Consider the following 17,631-nt stretch of genomic DNA (forward strand, 5'->3'; position numbering starts at 1 on the left):
ACACTAAGCTTGATCCATATGGGGAATGCAGCAATCTTCTGGAAATCACAGTTTTCAGTGTTTTAATCACATTGTACCATTAGTACATCCCGCCTGAGTCTGATAATGGGCTTGTAGCCTCCCCTGTTGGCTAGATAAGTATAACTGTGTAACAATGATGTCCTGGTATTATTTTTCTTGTTTGTTCTATTTAGTTATCATTAAAGAGAAGAGGTAGCAAAGATGCACTGAAATCAGAAAAAAAGACTCAGCAGACACCAACAGAGGTATGTTTCATATTGTCATTTTTATTACATAAATTTTATTTCTTGTAGACATATTATTATTATTATTATTATTATTATTACTATTATTTGTATTTACAATGAAAATTAAAAGAATTTAAAAAAGATGTGCAGATTAATCAAAGGTGGTGTTCATTGGGGGGAGGAGGAAAGGTTTTGCACAAAATCTCCCTTTCTCTGACTCTCCATGGCTAACATGCAGAGATCTAGGGGTAAATTTATCAAAGGTCGATTTGATGGTCGATTTGAAGAGTGATTTAGCTCTTCTCAAACCGACTCAAATCGAATGTTGAAAAACAAGTGATTTTGCCAGATTTACTATTATTCGAGTTTGTGTTCGATTTTGCAAATCGAATTCGATTTAGGTCGATTTATAAAAGGGATTTGTTGTTCGACTTGACATGTTCATGTACAAATCGAACGGCAAATCACACTTCAAACCGAACTGCAAATCCCAGACAGCATAGAACTGCTTCATGCTTTCACTTTCAGCAGTTCGTTCTCACACAGATACATGCAGACATCAGTGAGATGCCTGCATGTATCTGTCTGTAAAAAGTAAATACAGAGTTAAAAGTATAAACAAAAATGACATAAGGTTTCCCCCCAAAACAGAACCAGCCCTGGACTGTTCAAACCCAGGTCTGGTTGACTAAGTACAGGGAAATGACATAAGGTTTCCCCCCAAAACAGAACCAGCCCTGGACTGTTCAAACCCAGGTCTGGTTGACTAAGTACAGGGAAAAAATTGCGTAGGGTCTCCCTGTACTTAGTACAACCAGCACTGGGCTATGGGAATCAGTGCTGGTTCTGGAATTACAGGGAAAAATTTGTGTAGGGTCTCCCTGTATTTCACAGAGCCAGCCCTGGACCCTTTCTAATGGGGGACTGATGCCACAGCCAGGGCAGCTCTATCACCGGGCCCCCCAGCCGCAGCATCAGCCCTGACCGCTAGTCAGCCCAGGCCAGTTATCCCTGGGGAGTTGGAGATCCCTCCAATAAAGGGGTCTCCCTCTCCAGTGCACTCCTAGCCTAGGCTGATAGCCCGGGGCTAGTGATAATTATGTAAATGCAGAATAATAAGATCACTGTATGAGAGTGGCTGTAGGATAATAAAGTAGGGTAAATGTAGAAACAACAATAATCCAATGTTAGGGATATCTGTAATTGGTCAGCAGAAAGTAAATATATCAATACAATGATAAAATAACAGTGTCAGTTTGCTTCCAAGATAGCAGCTATTACAGTTGTCCTAAGGTGATAATATAAGCAAAATGCAGTGGCGTCATGAGGGGGATGCAGAGGGTGCGGGCCGCACCCAGGTGTCAACCTCGGAGGGGATGATACCAAAATGCCGGCTCCTCTGCAGTGACAGGAGCCGGGTGCTGCAGTGTGACATTCTCCTGCAGCACCTGGCTCCTGTCATAGAAGAGTCTCCAGGGCAGCCCAGCATCTCTGGTGCGCAGGGGGTTTCCAGAGTGCGCACCGGGAGTCACTAGATCCAGTGACGCCTCTGGCAAAATGTAGTAGAATCCACAAATGGATGTTACAATAATCATATAATTCACAGTGTTAAGATCACACTTAAAATGTAATCAGCCCCTTGTTAGCAGTTATTAACTCACATAATAATAAAATCATGTAAGTAACTATAAATGTTGCAATCCTCAGTATGGTACATTGCTACAGTAATTCACATGGACATAGCAGAAATGTACTTATGGTGCATACACACGGTCAGATTTTTCCTTCAGATCTGAACGATAACAATTTAAAAATCGTTCAGTCGTTCATATCTGAAGGAAAATCTGACATATCTGACATGCCTGAATGATGGACGATGAACGATGTGCGTTCCCGTTTGTCAGATAACGATATCTGACATCTGATGTGTTTGCAGTCAGACTTGGACGATTCCATTCATTTTAATGCAGTAAAAAATCGTTCAATCGTTCAAATCATTCAAAACTTTGGTAAAATCGTTCGTTCAAATCGTTCAATCGTTCATCTGACAAATCTGACCGTGTGTATGCTCCATTATTCGCAGTTATAATACAAGGGACAAAAGTGTCCAATAAACTGATATTAGAAATTGCAATAATTAATAAAAATGTGTTGCTGCAGAAAGAAAATCTAACAGCATAATACAGCAGCAAGTCAATTGGATGTAAGGGAATTCTCTTTTGGAAAAAGGTAGATAGCTGCTACTTACTATGGGGGTGATTCAGCATTGCACACAGGCTGCTTTGCAATTCCGTCCTTGCTAATATGCAAATGCAGCAGGAGGTGTATGACACCCCTGCTGCATTTGTGATCCTAGCACAGCGACCGAGGTTGCAGACTGGGATCACCATCGCCACCATCGGTGGTTGTTGGTCGCGATGGTGGACGGTGCCGGGCCGCCGGCCAGCTGAGTGAGCCCCAGCTTACTCAGGCTGGCCGGCTTGCGAGGCCAGGAAACTGCGTCCGTCGATGCAGTACCTGGCCTTGCCACTCCCGAAATACATGGTGGGGACGCCCCCGTTTCCAGGAATGCCGGCCGGCCCCGCACCCGCAGGGACTGCGTGCGATTGCGCAAGACCCATTCTGCACACTCGCAGAATGGGTCCTGCGCACATGCAGATTCCTGATAATCGGAAATCTGCATTCACCATTGCATCTATTTCCCAGATAATACAGAAAAAGATAATGGACATCTGCTATTACTCCTGTCCCCCTATATGGTCTGTTACAGTAGCGCAGACCTATAGTAGGGAGCAACACCAACACAATAGTTATCAGGCGCAGTGCATATACAGAAAATATTTTTTTAAAAACTAAATTTGCTTGTAATTAATTAATTACACTGTTATTTAAATTGCTGCTCCTACTTGAGTGTATCTGTAACACTCTCAAAAAGAATATACTAAAACCAATTTGCAATCATATTACAAACAAAAAGGAGCGCAAATCATTTAAAAAAACTTTACTGCATTCATTTTGGACATTCAATTACATAAAATAAAAAAAAAATGAATACAACACACAGCATATATTAAAATCAGTACATAAACAAGTTAGAGAGATATACCATATTATACATAAAAATGTATTACTCTCCCCTCCGGCTTAGTGCAATCCAAAATAAAATCTCTGAAGTATCCACAAATAATGAATATACCAGGAAAAATTTTCGGTATTTAAATCCAGATGTTATATTTATGCTTTATCCAGCCTTTTAGTAATAAATCCTGTGGGATATTGATAAGTTTTTAACGAATAGCTGATGAGGTGAAACCACTGCTACCTCCCCATTCTTAGGGTCTCTGTGGATACTTCAGTGATTTTATTTTGGATTGCACTAAGCCGGAGGGCAGAGTAATACATTTTTATGTATAATATGGTATATCTCTCAAACTTGTTTATGTACTGATTTTAATATATGATGTGTGTTGTATTAATTTTTATTTTATTTTATGTAATTGAATGTCCAAAATTGATGCAGTAAAGTTTTTTAAAATTATTTGCGCTCCTTTTTGTTTATAATATGATTGCAAATTGGTTTTACTATAGTAGGGAGATCTGGTGAAATGAGAGTATCAGAAAAAAAGAAAAGAGAATCATGCAAGACAGGGGAGAGACAGTACCTAAGGGTATATCCTGCTGGCTGCTGTTTCCTATTATTTCTGGTGGTGAATAGAGGGTGAGTGTACTCTGCAGAAAAATCCCGTAGGTGTAAGGATGATGCGCTGTTATGTTATTTCTCAGGCTCACTTTTATCCATAGAGCAACAAAGTACACTAACTCTGCACCTTAGTAAATCCATGTTGCAGTGCAAGTGGGGCAGAGAGAGTTAGGTTTTGGAGGGGTGTGTCCAAACGCAAATCTAAATTGCATTGTAAAAATAAAGCTGTCCAGCATTTGTGGGCAACATTCAAAAGCAGCCAGTATTAACCCACATGCAAAAATATAAATGTATTTGCACCCCTTGTATTGCAACATTGTTTGTTCCAAGTGAAAAGTCAAGCTGGGTACATACTATCAAATTGTCGGACCAATCAGCCGATAATTGGATAGTTTGTATGCAGGAGTGTTCGAGCATTTAGAGATGATAAATGGCTTCAAATGCCCCTGCAATGATCAGATCAGGAGGCTGATATAGCATGTGCTGCACACACTATATTGTTCTCAATTTCTTGATCCCATTGTAGAGATCAAAGAAAGTTCCCACTGAGCAAGAAATTGTTCAGTGCGTAGGGGTATGCACCAATCCTATAATCGCTCCGCCGGATCTTAGTGTTTATTGAGTCTGTGGCATCTATCGAGTAGTGTGTACCCAGCTTTACTTTCTTGTTTTGCATTGCTCCCAACTCACAATCAGTCCCATTATGTTTCCTTCTATGGACATGTCATATGGTGTGTGGTATGTATTTTTGCATGTAACAATCCAGAAGGACTGTACTTTATTAGGAAAAATAAGGAAACAATGCTATTTTGGAAGTATAAATGTAGTGTAATACTTCCTTAAATAAATTACAATCTTAAGGCGTGCTATGTAACACGAAGACCTGTATACAGTCCATTAATATCTTTGCTACGTCTAGATCCATATCTGCCATTTATAATCTAAGCTAAATGTTATCTCACTTTCTCCCCTGTTTTGATGGAATGTCAGTATGCTTTGTTGAAAAAAATATCTAAAGAAATGTAAATCTAGATTGTGTTAAGGAATGTAAATACTGTATTTATTATTTAGTGAAATGATAACGTGCTTTATTTTGTCTCTTGTTCTATATTACATTGTAACTTGTAACTTGGCAAGTGTGCTATTCACCAAGCCTAATGTTATATTAACAGATAAAATATGCCACACAAATGAGAAAAAAAGCAAAAATGTTACATACAACTGATAATGTGTAAATTTAATATCATGGATCACCAATGTTTTTTTGTGGTAATCTAAGTCCCTATTATCACAAAGTAATATAAGTATCATAAATGCTGACAATGCATGTGATTGCAAAGCATCTTTACTGCTTTGCTTTTCACCTTAAATTCTACATTTATTAAACCTTAGTGACGAACAATAGGGCCAATCATAGGGCCAAATGTCCTTTGCTGCACTTCTCAAAGCTGCCACATCTTCAGCAGTTTCTACCGCTGGATTTAAAGGTACAATTACAAGCCTCGCTTTGTATGAAATATAAATTCTTCTTTAAATCCAGTAGTCGAAACTGCTGAAGACATGATGACTTTCAAACCCGCTAGTAAATTAAGCTCAATGTGTGTTACTGTGACACCACAGTTCAGTCTCACTGATATAAACTTGCTACCTTTAAAGGCAGTGTCTAGATGGACAGTTTTTTGGGGGTTGTGTTAATTCTTTAGATACACTTCCACAATACTGGTAACCTCTTCTCTCTTTGCTTAAGTGGGATTTTAAAGAAAAATGTTCACAAACACATATGAGTTCTTATACAAATGCTACATATAGGAGGATAAAATATGACTATCTGTTTAGCAATTTAATCATTTTAAAAATGGAAAAATTGGCTGAAGTTTGTTTTGTTATTTCTCTCTATTTGCTGGGGCTGCGCTAGCATTTCTTACTTGGGTACATGTGGCCCTAACTAACACCACCTGATGTTGGACCAGAGCAAATTAAATTCTGGTGCCACTATCTATCCCACTGCATTAAAATAAAAAAAACTCCCCTTGTCAGAACAAAACTTTTATTATAGCCTAAAGTACTTCCTAACTTCCCTTCTCTGATTGGTCAATTAATGCCCTTGTGCACTGCTAAATCTTTATTAGCTGCAATGCAATCAAATTCATAATTCTTTCTTTATCCTATATAGCCAGCCCTTCCGCCCTCCAAAAAAAAAAACAAGGAAAAAATAATTAAAAGATTTTCAAAAGTAAAGTTTTCCCCAGAACAGTGAATGGTTGAACATTTTAACCAATCAGAGTATTTTCCTTCACTTCACTTGTATCTGAATAGTCAGATTATTCCGATTCATTAGAAGTGGTCTGATTTTTTTTCTACTATTTTCTCTTATCTAGAAAGTCCCACTGCTTCCCCATTTGGGGCTGGCTTGCAGTGCCCCTCTCCTGTGACATAACCATTTGTCTGAATTGAAATCTCATGCATAAGGTCTTGGTTTGCCATTTGGAACTTGAAACTGCCAGCCCAGTACACTGATAGTGCATGGTTTTCATTGTTTGGATTTTCAACTCAGGATGAATAAATCTTTATTCAGTAAAATATTTTATTGTTTAAATCAGCTATAAACAAAGGCAGGATGTCTGCAGGAATTTCAAATAAATGGAATACTATCAAACCTGATTTTTTGCAAATTATGTTGTCTAGTTGTATATCTTTTCCCCGTAAAATCTAATAGATGATTTCCTGTGTAAGCATTGCTGTTCTGTAAAGACAATAATTCAGGTATATGTATATTTGTTCACATTATATTTACCTTTATTTTTTCTTATAAGGAGGACAATGAAGATTTAAAGTGTCAATTACAATTTGTTAAAGAAGAAGCAACGTTGATGAGAAAGAAAATGGCCAAGATTGATAAAGATAAAGACAGGCTAGAGCATGAACTTCAGAAGTACAGGTCCTTTTATGGTGATCTTGACAGCCCATTACCAAAAGGGGAGGCTGGTGGCCCTCCCACAACAAGAGAGGCAGAGCTGAAACTCCGACTTCGTTTGGTTGAAGAAGAAGCTAACATACTTGGTAGGAAGATTGTGGAGCTGGAAGTAGAAAATAGAGGTTTGAAAGCAGAACTTGATGACCTAAGAGGTGACGATTACTCTGGAGCATCAAATTCTTTAATGAGGGAGCAGAGTGAGTCAGTCTCGGAATTAAGGCAGCATTTGCAGTTGGTTGAAGATGAGGCTGAATTGTTACGGCGGAACCTTACTGACTTAGAAGAACAGAATAAACGCATCACTGCAGAAATGAACAAGTACAAGTTTAAGTCAGGGACCCATGAGACCTCTAGACATAATGACAATGTCAAGACTGAAGCACTGCAGGAGGAACTGAAAACAGCACGCTTGCAGATCAATGAGTTGAGTGGGAAAGTCATGCAGCTCCAGTATGAGAATAGAGTTCTTATGTCTAACATGCAGCGTTATGACCTTGCCTCACACCTAGGTATACGTGCAAGTCCTAGAGACAGTGATGCAGAAAGTGATGCAGGTAAAAAGGAAAGTGATGATGATTCTCGTCCACCACACAGAAAACGAGAAGGCCCCATTGGTGGTGAAAGTGACTCAGAAGAGGTACGCAATATTCGCAGCCTTACTCCTACTAGATCTTTCTATCCTCCAACTAATGTCTGGCAGAAGAGCTTTGCTGAGCGGCAGCAAATGAAGGATATTCGCTCTGAAGCTGAACGACTAGGGAAGACAATTGACCGCCTTATTTCAGACACAAGCACTATCATCACTGAAGCTAGAATTTATGTGGCCAATGGAGATCTGTTTGGACTAATGGATGAGGAGGATGAGGGAAGTAGAATACGGGAACATGAGCTACTGTACCGGATAAATGCACAGATGAAGGCTTTCAGGAAAGAACTTCAAACTTTCATCGACCGGCTAGAGGTCCCAAAGTCTTCTGAAGACAGGGGCGCTGATGACCCTCTTTCAGTCAGTCAGGTAGGTAATAGTAATGACATTTCATTTCTATGTACTGTAGGTGGAAGTATTTCTTTAGCACATTGTGTCAGATATAGAAAACTAATCTCTTTCAGAGTTATCTTTCCTGAATTGCATATGTTCCCCTTTAGGTTATTTAAAGGTCTTAAAAAAAATCTATATTATTTGATGACTTTCCTCTAGTGTTATTTGGCATTCCACGATAATTTTAATTTGAGTGCCAGAGAAATTAGCATTGTAATCTTCTCGTAGTGCCAGATTACCGGATATGCAGCATAGGACTACACAAGAACCCATCATGCAGTATCTTGCACAACTGGTGACTGGCAGAGATGATGCATTAGCTGGCGTCAGTGCAGTCACTCTGCCAATGGAATCTAGGATTCCTCCTGCTGGGCTAATTGTTTTTAGTGGGTTAACACAGTGGCGTTACTTGTGTGTGGTGGGCCCAGGTGCAAAAATTTGCTTTGGGACGCCCTACTCCAAGTTCAAAGTGCAGTGGGTGACAGAGAGAGGTAGAGGGTGACAAGGAGAGGCAAGAGGTAGACAAAGAGAGGCAAGAAGGTGACAAGGAGAGGGTGACATTGAGAAGCAGTGGGTGACAGGGAGAGATAACAGGCAATGGGTGACAGGGAGAGATAACAGGCAGTGGGTGACAGGGAGAGATAACAGGCAGTGGGTGACAGGGAGAGGGAAAAGGCAGTGGGTGACAGGGAGAGGGTGATAAGGAGAGATGACAGGCCGTGGGTTACAGGGAGAAGCAGTGGGTGACAGGCAGAGGGAAGAGGCAGTGGGTGACAGGGGAGAGGGTGAGAGGTGACAGGGAGAAGCAGTGGGTGACAGAGAGGGGGAGAAGGTGACAGGGATAGTTGACAGGCAATGGGTGAAAGGGAGAGGGGATAGGCAGTGGGTGACAGGGAGAGGGAAACAGGCAGCGTGTGACAGGGAGAGGGGAGAGGCAGTGGGTGACAGGGGTGAGGGTTAGAGGTGACAGGGAGAAGCAGAGGGTGACAGAGGGGGAGCGGGTGACAGGGATAGTTGACAGGCAATGGGTGAATGGGAGAGGAGATAGCCAGTGGGTGACAGGAAGAGAGTGATAGGTAGAGGTGACAGACAGTAGTGACAGGGAAAAGCAGTGGGTGAGAGGGAGAAAGTGACAGGGAGAGGGTGATAGGGAGATGTGACAGGCATTGGGTGACAGGAAGATGCAGTGGGTGCCCAACACATTATACCACACTGTAGTATCCCCAACATTATGTCACAATGTAGTGCCCCACACATTATGTTACACTGTAGTACCCCCACATTATGCCACCTGTAGTGCCCACACATTATGCCACCTGTAGTCCCCACACATTATGCCACCTGTAGTACCCACACATTATGCTGCACTGTAGTCCCCACACATGCCACCTGTAGTCCCCACACATTATGCCACCTCTAGTGCCCACACATTATGCTACCTGTAGTGCCCACACATTATGCTACACTGTAGTCCCCACACATTATGCCACCTATAGTGCCCACACATGCCACCTGTAGTGCCCAAACATTATGCCACCTGAAGTGCCCCCCACATTATGCTACACTGCAGTCCCCACACTAGCAGCATCCACAGGCAGCCTGCGGAGCAGCAGTCACAGCCTCACAATGAGACACACCCATGAGGCTGCGCTGCTGCTGGGTCAGAGGAGCATGTGATGGCCATTCAGAGCTCAACACATGCTCCTCTGACCCATCTGCAGAGAATACTGGGATTTATTACCTGACTGCACTGTGCTCCGGTCCGCTGTGTGTAGCTGCCGGCCGGGTCATTCACAGCCTTGATGACTGCCTGTCAAGCAGCTGCACTGCAGCCTGCCATACTGGCAGTGTGGACCCCTATATTGCGGTGGGCCCCGGTGCAGTGCAACGGCTGCACCGGCGGTAGTTCCACCCTTGGGTGAACAGGATAATGGAGCCTGATTCAGAGATGGACGGATGTGCACAGCCGCACACAAGTGTCGGTCGCAGCGCTGGGATTGCAAATGCAGCAAGAAGGTGTCTGACACCTCGTTCTGCCTTTGCATCTGAGATGGACAGATTTGCACAGACACTTGTGTGCACCTGTGTAAATCCGTCCATCTCTGAATCAGGCCCTGTGTAATCTGTTTGGTTTCAGGTCTGTGCAATATATATGGAAGTTGTCTATGCAATGTAGGTGGTCTATTCAGTAATGTTGTCTGTACAGTGTGGATGGTGGGTCTATGCAGGGTGATCTGTGTAATGTACATAGGGTTCAGTGCAATCTGAATGCTGAATGTGGCTGGGAGGTTTAGTGTGAAGGGTGGATTCTATACAATTTGGATAGGGTTTTATGTAATCTGACAGACGTATCATGCAGTGCAGCTGGCAATTTGTGCACTGGAGATCTGAGAACTAAATTCTGCCAAGCACAGCGTTATTTGTCAGTACAGTCCTGGGGGTGTATTTACTAAAGTGCAGGTTTTTAGAAGTGGATATGTTGCCCATAACGATACTGTCTTTGAACCTCTATACACCCCTGCCTATACCTTCTGATATCCTGCCTATAAACCTCTGAGGATGACGCTATTTTGTGTACGCAGTTATACAGTAAATAAAGACTCCAGACCTAGAACCTGTGGTTCCAAAGCACAAAGTATTATTCAAGTAAAAGTACAGTCAGTTACACGCTAGTTATAAGTATAATTTAGCGCAAAGGAATTATACAGACCCAAGTACAGTTATACATACGCAGCGCTCTGGACCAGATGTAGGCATCAGCAAGAAACCCCTCGTCAATCAGCATTCAGCATGAAGACTAGAAACCCAGGGTCAGAGCACACATATTTATACCCCCCCAGAAATAGACAACACAATAGAGAAGTTTGTTGCTAATACCATTAGTCCTAAAGGAGAGGGCATATGTTACAAGGCATCTAACAGGTTGGTTCAAATAGACACAGTCCAGCCTCTAACAACTGGTGGTCTCTGGTTTCCCGCCTCATGCAAATCCTAAGAGTTGGTCATATAATGTACATTTTGTTGCTGAAGTCTCTGCGGTCCATAAGTTGAGAATGCCTGTTGCGATCTCTACATTGATGTTACCGGAATACTGTTGAGAGAGTATGCATCAGTACAATACCAAACATGGCTTATTTATCACGTATAAAACCTTAGTTACAAAATAATCTTTATTTCATAGCAATTATAGTAAATGTGCATACTTGATTCTTATACCTTAAAGCTTATGGAACCTTGTATGTGGATATGTAATGTGTGAGTTTGTGGGGTTTGATGTAAAAACGCTAGTTAACTTGGGGCAGATGCGTGTGCATGAAGCTAATATTCAGCGTTTTCATACAGGATCTTATGCATTCGCTAATATGCGACTAGTCAACTGCGCAATTGTGCGTATTAATGTGTGTATGAGAAATGGTGTAAGATGCAATCGCATGATGCTAATAGTAATATCGGCACACGTACTAAAGTGTGAGTTTATCTAAAATGGCGCTTGGGCGACCATTCGAAAAATGGCGTCTTGCGATTTCATTTCCAAGATGGCGTCTTATGGCCAGTCGCAAGATGGCGTCGCTGCGATCCAATTTTAAACTGATCTTGTCTCAGCCAATAATCTAGCTTCGACACCCATAGCAACTAATAAGATTCTACTTAACACTTAGCACCTTCTAGAAGATAATAGCTAGAATCTGACTGGTTGATATGGGCAACATCTCCACTTCTAAAAACCCGCACTTTAGTAAATATACCCACTGGACTTTACGGAGTAATACTAATTTCACTGGCACTAGGATTAAACTAATATGAAATGTTGAGGAGAGAGCAAAATAATAAAGCTAAGTATATTTAAGCAAATAAGCATCAAAAAGTATAAATAAAGTATTCATATTGTGGGCTGAACCAGTAAGCTACATATTAATTTATCATTGCCTGACTTATATTCATGAATTATTGGAATAGATAGGTTACACTTATACATATTGGTTCAGCCCACATTAATGGATGTCTGTTGGTCACAGGTCCATTTTAACGTAAGTTTATCTTTACAATTTGTTATGTTCAAATATAACTTTTTATCTTTATAATGAGGCAATGCTTGTTTAATTAACGATATATGTTTTTATTTTACCAGTGCAGAAAAAAATCTTTAATTTATTATTCATGATTTTTATTTATGTAAAAGATTGCATTAGATAAATGCGATAACATTTTTGGTTATCATATCATCGCTGTATAACTATGCTGATTTTTATTACACTAGAATGTTTTTTTGTAATAGAGCAATATATTGTAACTAAAGTATATATAATTTAGAAGTCATCACTATTATAAAAGTGTACTGTTTAAAAGCAACATAAAGCTGATGATATAATGAAAAATCCTGTAAGCATTTTAACAGAAAATGGAATTTTGTGCACAAGTGAAACTAATGGGCCCATACATCAGTAATCAGAAAAAAGGATTTACCAAAACTGTTTTTTTTCCCCTGATTTAACAATCCTCCAATACATGAATATGCACCCATACATTGCAGATATATTACAGTGATTAGCAGATCATTTTCATAGTAAAATACAGTACTAGTAATGGTCTGCAAATTAGCTGATTGTAACCATATAGTGTTCCTGCTAGAAAGCAGGGTAGGGTGCTGGGGTTGCCAGCCGGGAGCTTCTGCGCGTGCTCACAAAAAGGGGGCGTGGCCGGTTGGGGAGGGATATGTCCTTATGACACGCCCGCTATTTGTCACATTTGGGGGCGTGCCTAGCACTTACAGAGGTGCTGGGCTTCCCCCAAGCTCTCCCGTCACGGTGAAGAAATGCTCAGCACATGCGTACGGCATATATTTACCGGGCGGTGATTTGTCACTATAACTTTTCCCACCCTTGGGACACTGCGGCCCACAGGTGGGGAAGGCTCAGGGCAGCCTGTTTTAGCTAAAACAGCCTAGCGGGAACACTAACCATACACTAGCAATTTACAGCCCCTATTGGTCTGTGAATTTCAACATGTTGGACAACCTGATTCACCAATTCCAGTCACTTTTTGGTGGAATCTACGATTTGAGAACCCCATACATTGCAATTTTTTTACGCAATCATTATAGTGCAGAATTGCTCCAATTGATTGCTGATATATTGGCCCCTTAACCTAAAAATACAGATGTGCATATGTTGGACTTACTAACACGCCAGTTAATTAATGTAATTGCTTTAAACTTAAAGGGGTGTTCCAACTAGAAATTAAAAATAACTATATTGTCCCTTTGGTGCAGCCCTGAGAGTATTGCAAGGCTTTATATAATATATAAATATATATATTAGAACACCTGGGGGTAATTATACTAAGAATCGGGTTTGGTCGGGTTAGTATTTCTGTGAGAGTCCCCCCTGATTTTCAAACACGGAGATCTACTAAAGGCAAACACGGGTGTTTAAAACACAAATCTATATGCAAAACTCGGCTGAAAGCATAAATAGAAGTCATCCAAACTCACAAGTACTTTCCGTAGACAGGAGTACAACACAGGGATTTACCAAGAATCGTGTCTGCTAACACGATCGTAAATAGAGCAAACTCGGGACAAATAGAAGCCGGAAAAAGTCCTCATCCCCAGCAGCATGTTTAGCAGAAGCGTGTGCAGAGCACTGTGATCTGTGCACTTCTGAGTGTAATAAACTAATGAAAGGGTTAAAATAAGTTATTACATTTGCGTGGGCCCTCCCCCAATAGCATAACCAGCCCTGGACCTCTGAGCGCGGTCTGGTAGAGTAAAATTGGGGGAACACCGACATGGTTTTCCCCCTTTTTTTCCTTAACTAGCACCGGGCTAAACCAGCCGGGGGGCTTACACTACAGCAGGGAGACACACAGTGTGGCATCAAGGGCTGGTTATGCTTTTGGAAGGGGGACCCCACGCCATTTTTTTTAGCCCTTTCATTAAGTTATAACACTCAGAAGCCTGCATAGTTCACAGTAATCTGTGCAGTGCCTCTCTTAAACACACTGCTGACAGGCAGTTCTATTGTTTTCAGTCCAAATCCAGCTGAGCACACACACTTTCAAATCTGGTTGCATAGAGCATCGACAGACACAGTTCTTAGTAAATTAGTGAGTTTGTTTGAAACAAACTCGCTCATGTCCATGCTATACCCAGCGTGTTGAATACAGGGCCAGACACGATTCTTAGTAAAGTTACCCCATGAAGAAAGGAGCACTAGTTGCTAAGTATTTATTTATAGCCTGCTTATATTTGACATCACATACGAACAAGAACCAGCTTATCAAGATAACAACTCCACTGCTGTTCACATCCACTAGTGGTCTGAGCATGTTTTCACATTATCTTTAGGGTTGGTAGGTAGATAGGGCAGGGAGGTACAGTAATACCCCTTTCACATTGCCAAAATAACCCAGGTTATTGCCGGGTCGACGTGATTTTAAAAAGCACCAAAATGAATAACCCTGGTCGACCGACCTGGTATTTCAACCCGGGCTAAAAGGAGGGTTAAACATGGGTCGGACCAGGGTTATTTGGCTCTTAAATGGTACAGACCCGGGATATTTGACCAGGGTCTGAGAAAATAGTGCTGATTGGCTTTTTCCAGTCAGCTGACCAGCCTGCACACAGAGCACGTCTCTGTATTTACATTACTGTCCTGCACTGCACACTTTGCACACTTTGGGGAAAAGGCAGCTAATAATAAGCTATATACAGACAGTACAGTGTACTATACTGCACTTTCACTGTGGAGGAATCGTGGCAAACTGGAGTGATGAAGAAGTAATGGAGTTGCAGCGGATCAGACATGAGGAAGAAATATGGCACTGTCAAGGATGCGATAACTTATCGCAACATCAGCAAAATATTGGCTGCATCTGGATTCATCAGGACCCAACAGCAGGTCGTCAATAAGCTGAAGGCACTGAAGAAGCAATTTCATAAGGTGAACGACCACAATAGATATCGCAGTGGTGCTGCCCGCATGGACTGGAAGTTCTTTGAGCTGTGTGCCAATGCATTTGGCCATACTGCATTAAGCAGACCTGTGACACAGTCATCTGCACTGCAAGCATTACCCAGCCCCTCCTTTACCGAAAACGTCTTCATAATTGTGAGCCAATAAAATCCTTTGAAAATGACATCACACTGTTTTAACATGGGCAACCCAGGTTGAGTTAAAAGACACCAAATCTGCAATAACCTGGGAATAACCCGGGTTATTAAGGCGATGTGAAAGGCCCTGACACAAGTCTGACATTTTAGATGATTCTTTATGTAACGCTCTTATAGCCTTTTTATAAAAGTGTATAAACTCCAGTCTGGACATAGCTTGACTTTCTATTATGCATTATCCCCAGATAGTACATTATTATTTTACATGTTTAGTTGAAGCTGAGCTAAAACATTTTTAAAAACCTAACTGGGATCTTCGTCTAGATCTAAAGTCAATTCAGCACAGATCTATGTTAGTGTAAATGATCATTGTTTTGTATTTATGATACTGTTTTAACCAATTTTAGGATGTTTGAATTGTTTTGTGACCTGTTTTATATTTCCAACTCAGAAACAAAACACAAATGAATTATCCTGTGGATTATAATACATACAGTATCTGGGTTGAGAAGTTCATTTCAGATGCAGTACTGTTACTTGTACATGTGTATTGCTGGCAGCACTGTGAGTGAATAAATCTTTCTGTCTCTGTATTTACCTTCCCAGATGTTCCAGCCTATTATTTTACTTATCCTCATCCTAGTATTATTTTCTTCTCTTTCCTACACAACTATATTTAAGCTTGTCTTCCTTTTCACCCTCTTTTTTGTCCTGTAACCCTTTCCACCTTTTTCAGTTTTGTGTAGTTATTTATTTTCAGTTTTGTTTGTTTTGTCCACTCACCGAGATAAGAAGTAAAAGAAATATAGTTTCTGCTCCAGCTACAGTTACAGAAAACACTGAAGACTATTTATATAACCCAATGCTACATTTTCCCGCAGCTACTACAAGTGAGTAATGTGTCTCCCATATCTTTTATTGTTGAAGAAACAAAATATTATATATATTGCTATTTGAATAGTCGTTGGAGGGCATGGAAAGTGCACAACTCTGTGCCCAACATCTGTTATGCTTTTGGAATCATGTAACATTTATTCACTGACACACCCTGCACTTGAGTCATGAAGCAAGACTTGGAGGAAATTCCTCAGTAAATCCATGCAAAATGGAATTAGGATGGGAACATTGCTATTTGCTTTGGTATTGAAACAGTTTTGCATGGCTACCAAACAATGACATCTTGGCACATTAAAGAAAGAACACATTTAAAGCAAATGACTCTGAGAAGTTTTCAGCTTGATGGAAATGATTGTGTAATCTCACTAATTACTGTAATTCCTGCAATGTCACACTACTCTGCTCCAGAGGTTATACTAATTAGGGAGTACAGACTCTGATGGTTCTCTGTTATCACAATGGAAATGGACATTAAATCAGAATGGCTAAAATTTGTTTTTAAAGAAATATTAACACAGAGTAATGTGTCATTAAGTCCAAAGGGTGTGGCATGAAAAGCCGACATTCAGAATATCAACATGAAAATGTCGACTTGTTCTGAATGTCAACGTGGGCGTTATGTCGACGTGTAATATGTCGACACCCATAACTGTCGACGTGGTCAAACTGTCAGCATATGCATTATGTTGACATTTTACATTTCGACAACAAAATGTTAACATACCATATTTTTTGCATATTTAAGCCTAATCAAACTAAATATAAGACTAAAATGTACTGTCAACATTCTGGTGTTGACATGTAAAATGTCAATATAATGTATCATGTTGACATTTCATTTTAGATATGTGTCCTCATACACTATTGTTGCAGTTGCGCCACACCCCTCCTCGGCACGCCAGGGCTCACACGACTCAACCTATGTCTTTTTCGTATCTTTTTCACCCGAAAATGCATGTTAGTTGCAGTTTTATTGGGAAAACCACTTTAGGAAACTGCACTGATTAATTTGATATGTGACACTTGTATATCTGTGTTCGACTGAGTCTGAGGGGTCTATGTACTATAAGCAGTGATAAGTGACAGAGTGAAACTGATAAGTATTATTATTATTATTATTAACAGTTGCTTATATAGCGCAGCATATTCCATTGCGCTTTACAATTGGAAACATTTATAGAACAAAGCAGGGTAATAACAGACAGACATAGAGGTAAGAGGGCCCTGCGTGCAAGCTTACAGTCTATAGGGAAATAGGCATTGATACACAAGGAAAGGTGCTATATATATTGCAATATGCAGAGTTTCTTGGTGGGCTGCATGATCCAGTCACACAGGAATGTAAGTCTGTGATAAGTGCCAGCCAATCAGCACCCAACTGTAATTTTTCAAACACATCCTGTGAGATGACAGTTGGAAGCTGATTGGATGGCACTTATCACAGACTTATCACTTTTCACTCTGTCACTTATCACTGCTTAGTACATAGACCCCTGAATCTTTTCACGAAATGCTACAATGCAGCGGCCGCCAAGTTTTGTTGTGCTTCATATACAGACGTCCATTCTGACTTTCACATTTTGACATTCTGGTGTTGTTATTCTGACTGCTGACATTCTGACAGGATACCATGCAAAGCAAGTAGATTATACGGATATAAGA

General features: G+C 40.7%; 1 protein-coding gene across 2 annotated transcripts in view; it reads left to right on the forward strand.

Moving 5' to 3' along the window:
- Positions 1 to 15,881, forward strand: part of MTCL3 (MTCL family member 3) — a 32,771-nt gene extending 16,890 nt beyond the window's left edge. The window contains exons 4-6 of one of the 2 annotated variants that reach the window (XM_088452128.1): positions 195 to 266; positions 6,762 to 7,937; positions 15,679 to 15,881. In XM_088452128.1, the coding sequence (XP_088308254.1) occupies positions 195 to 266; positions 6,762 to 7,937; positions 15,679 to 15,789 (1,359 nt within the window). In that variant the 3' untranslated portion in view covers positions 15,790 to 15,881. Of the gene's footprint in view, positions 1 to 194; positions 267 to 6,761; positions 8,253 to 15,678 lie in introns of those variants that run through there. The other variant, XM_088452121.1, reaches the window with a different exon arrangement.
- The last annotated feature ends 1,750 nt before the right edge of the window (positions 15,882 to 17,631 follow it).

This window comes from Taudactylus pleione, unplaced genomic scaffold, assembly GCF_031769625.1.
Source record: "Taudactylus pleione unplaced genomic scaffold, aTauple2 ptg000006l, whole genome shotgun sequence".
Lineage (NCBI taxonomy): Eukaryota > Metazoa > Chordata > Amphibia > Anura > Myobatrachidae > Taudactylus > Taudactylus pleione.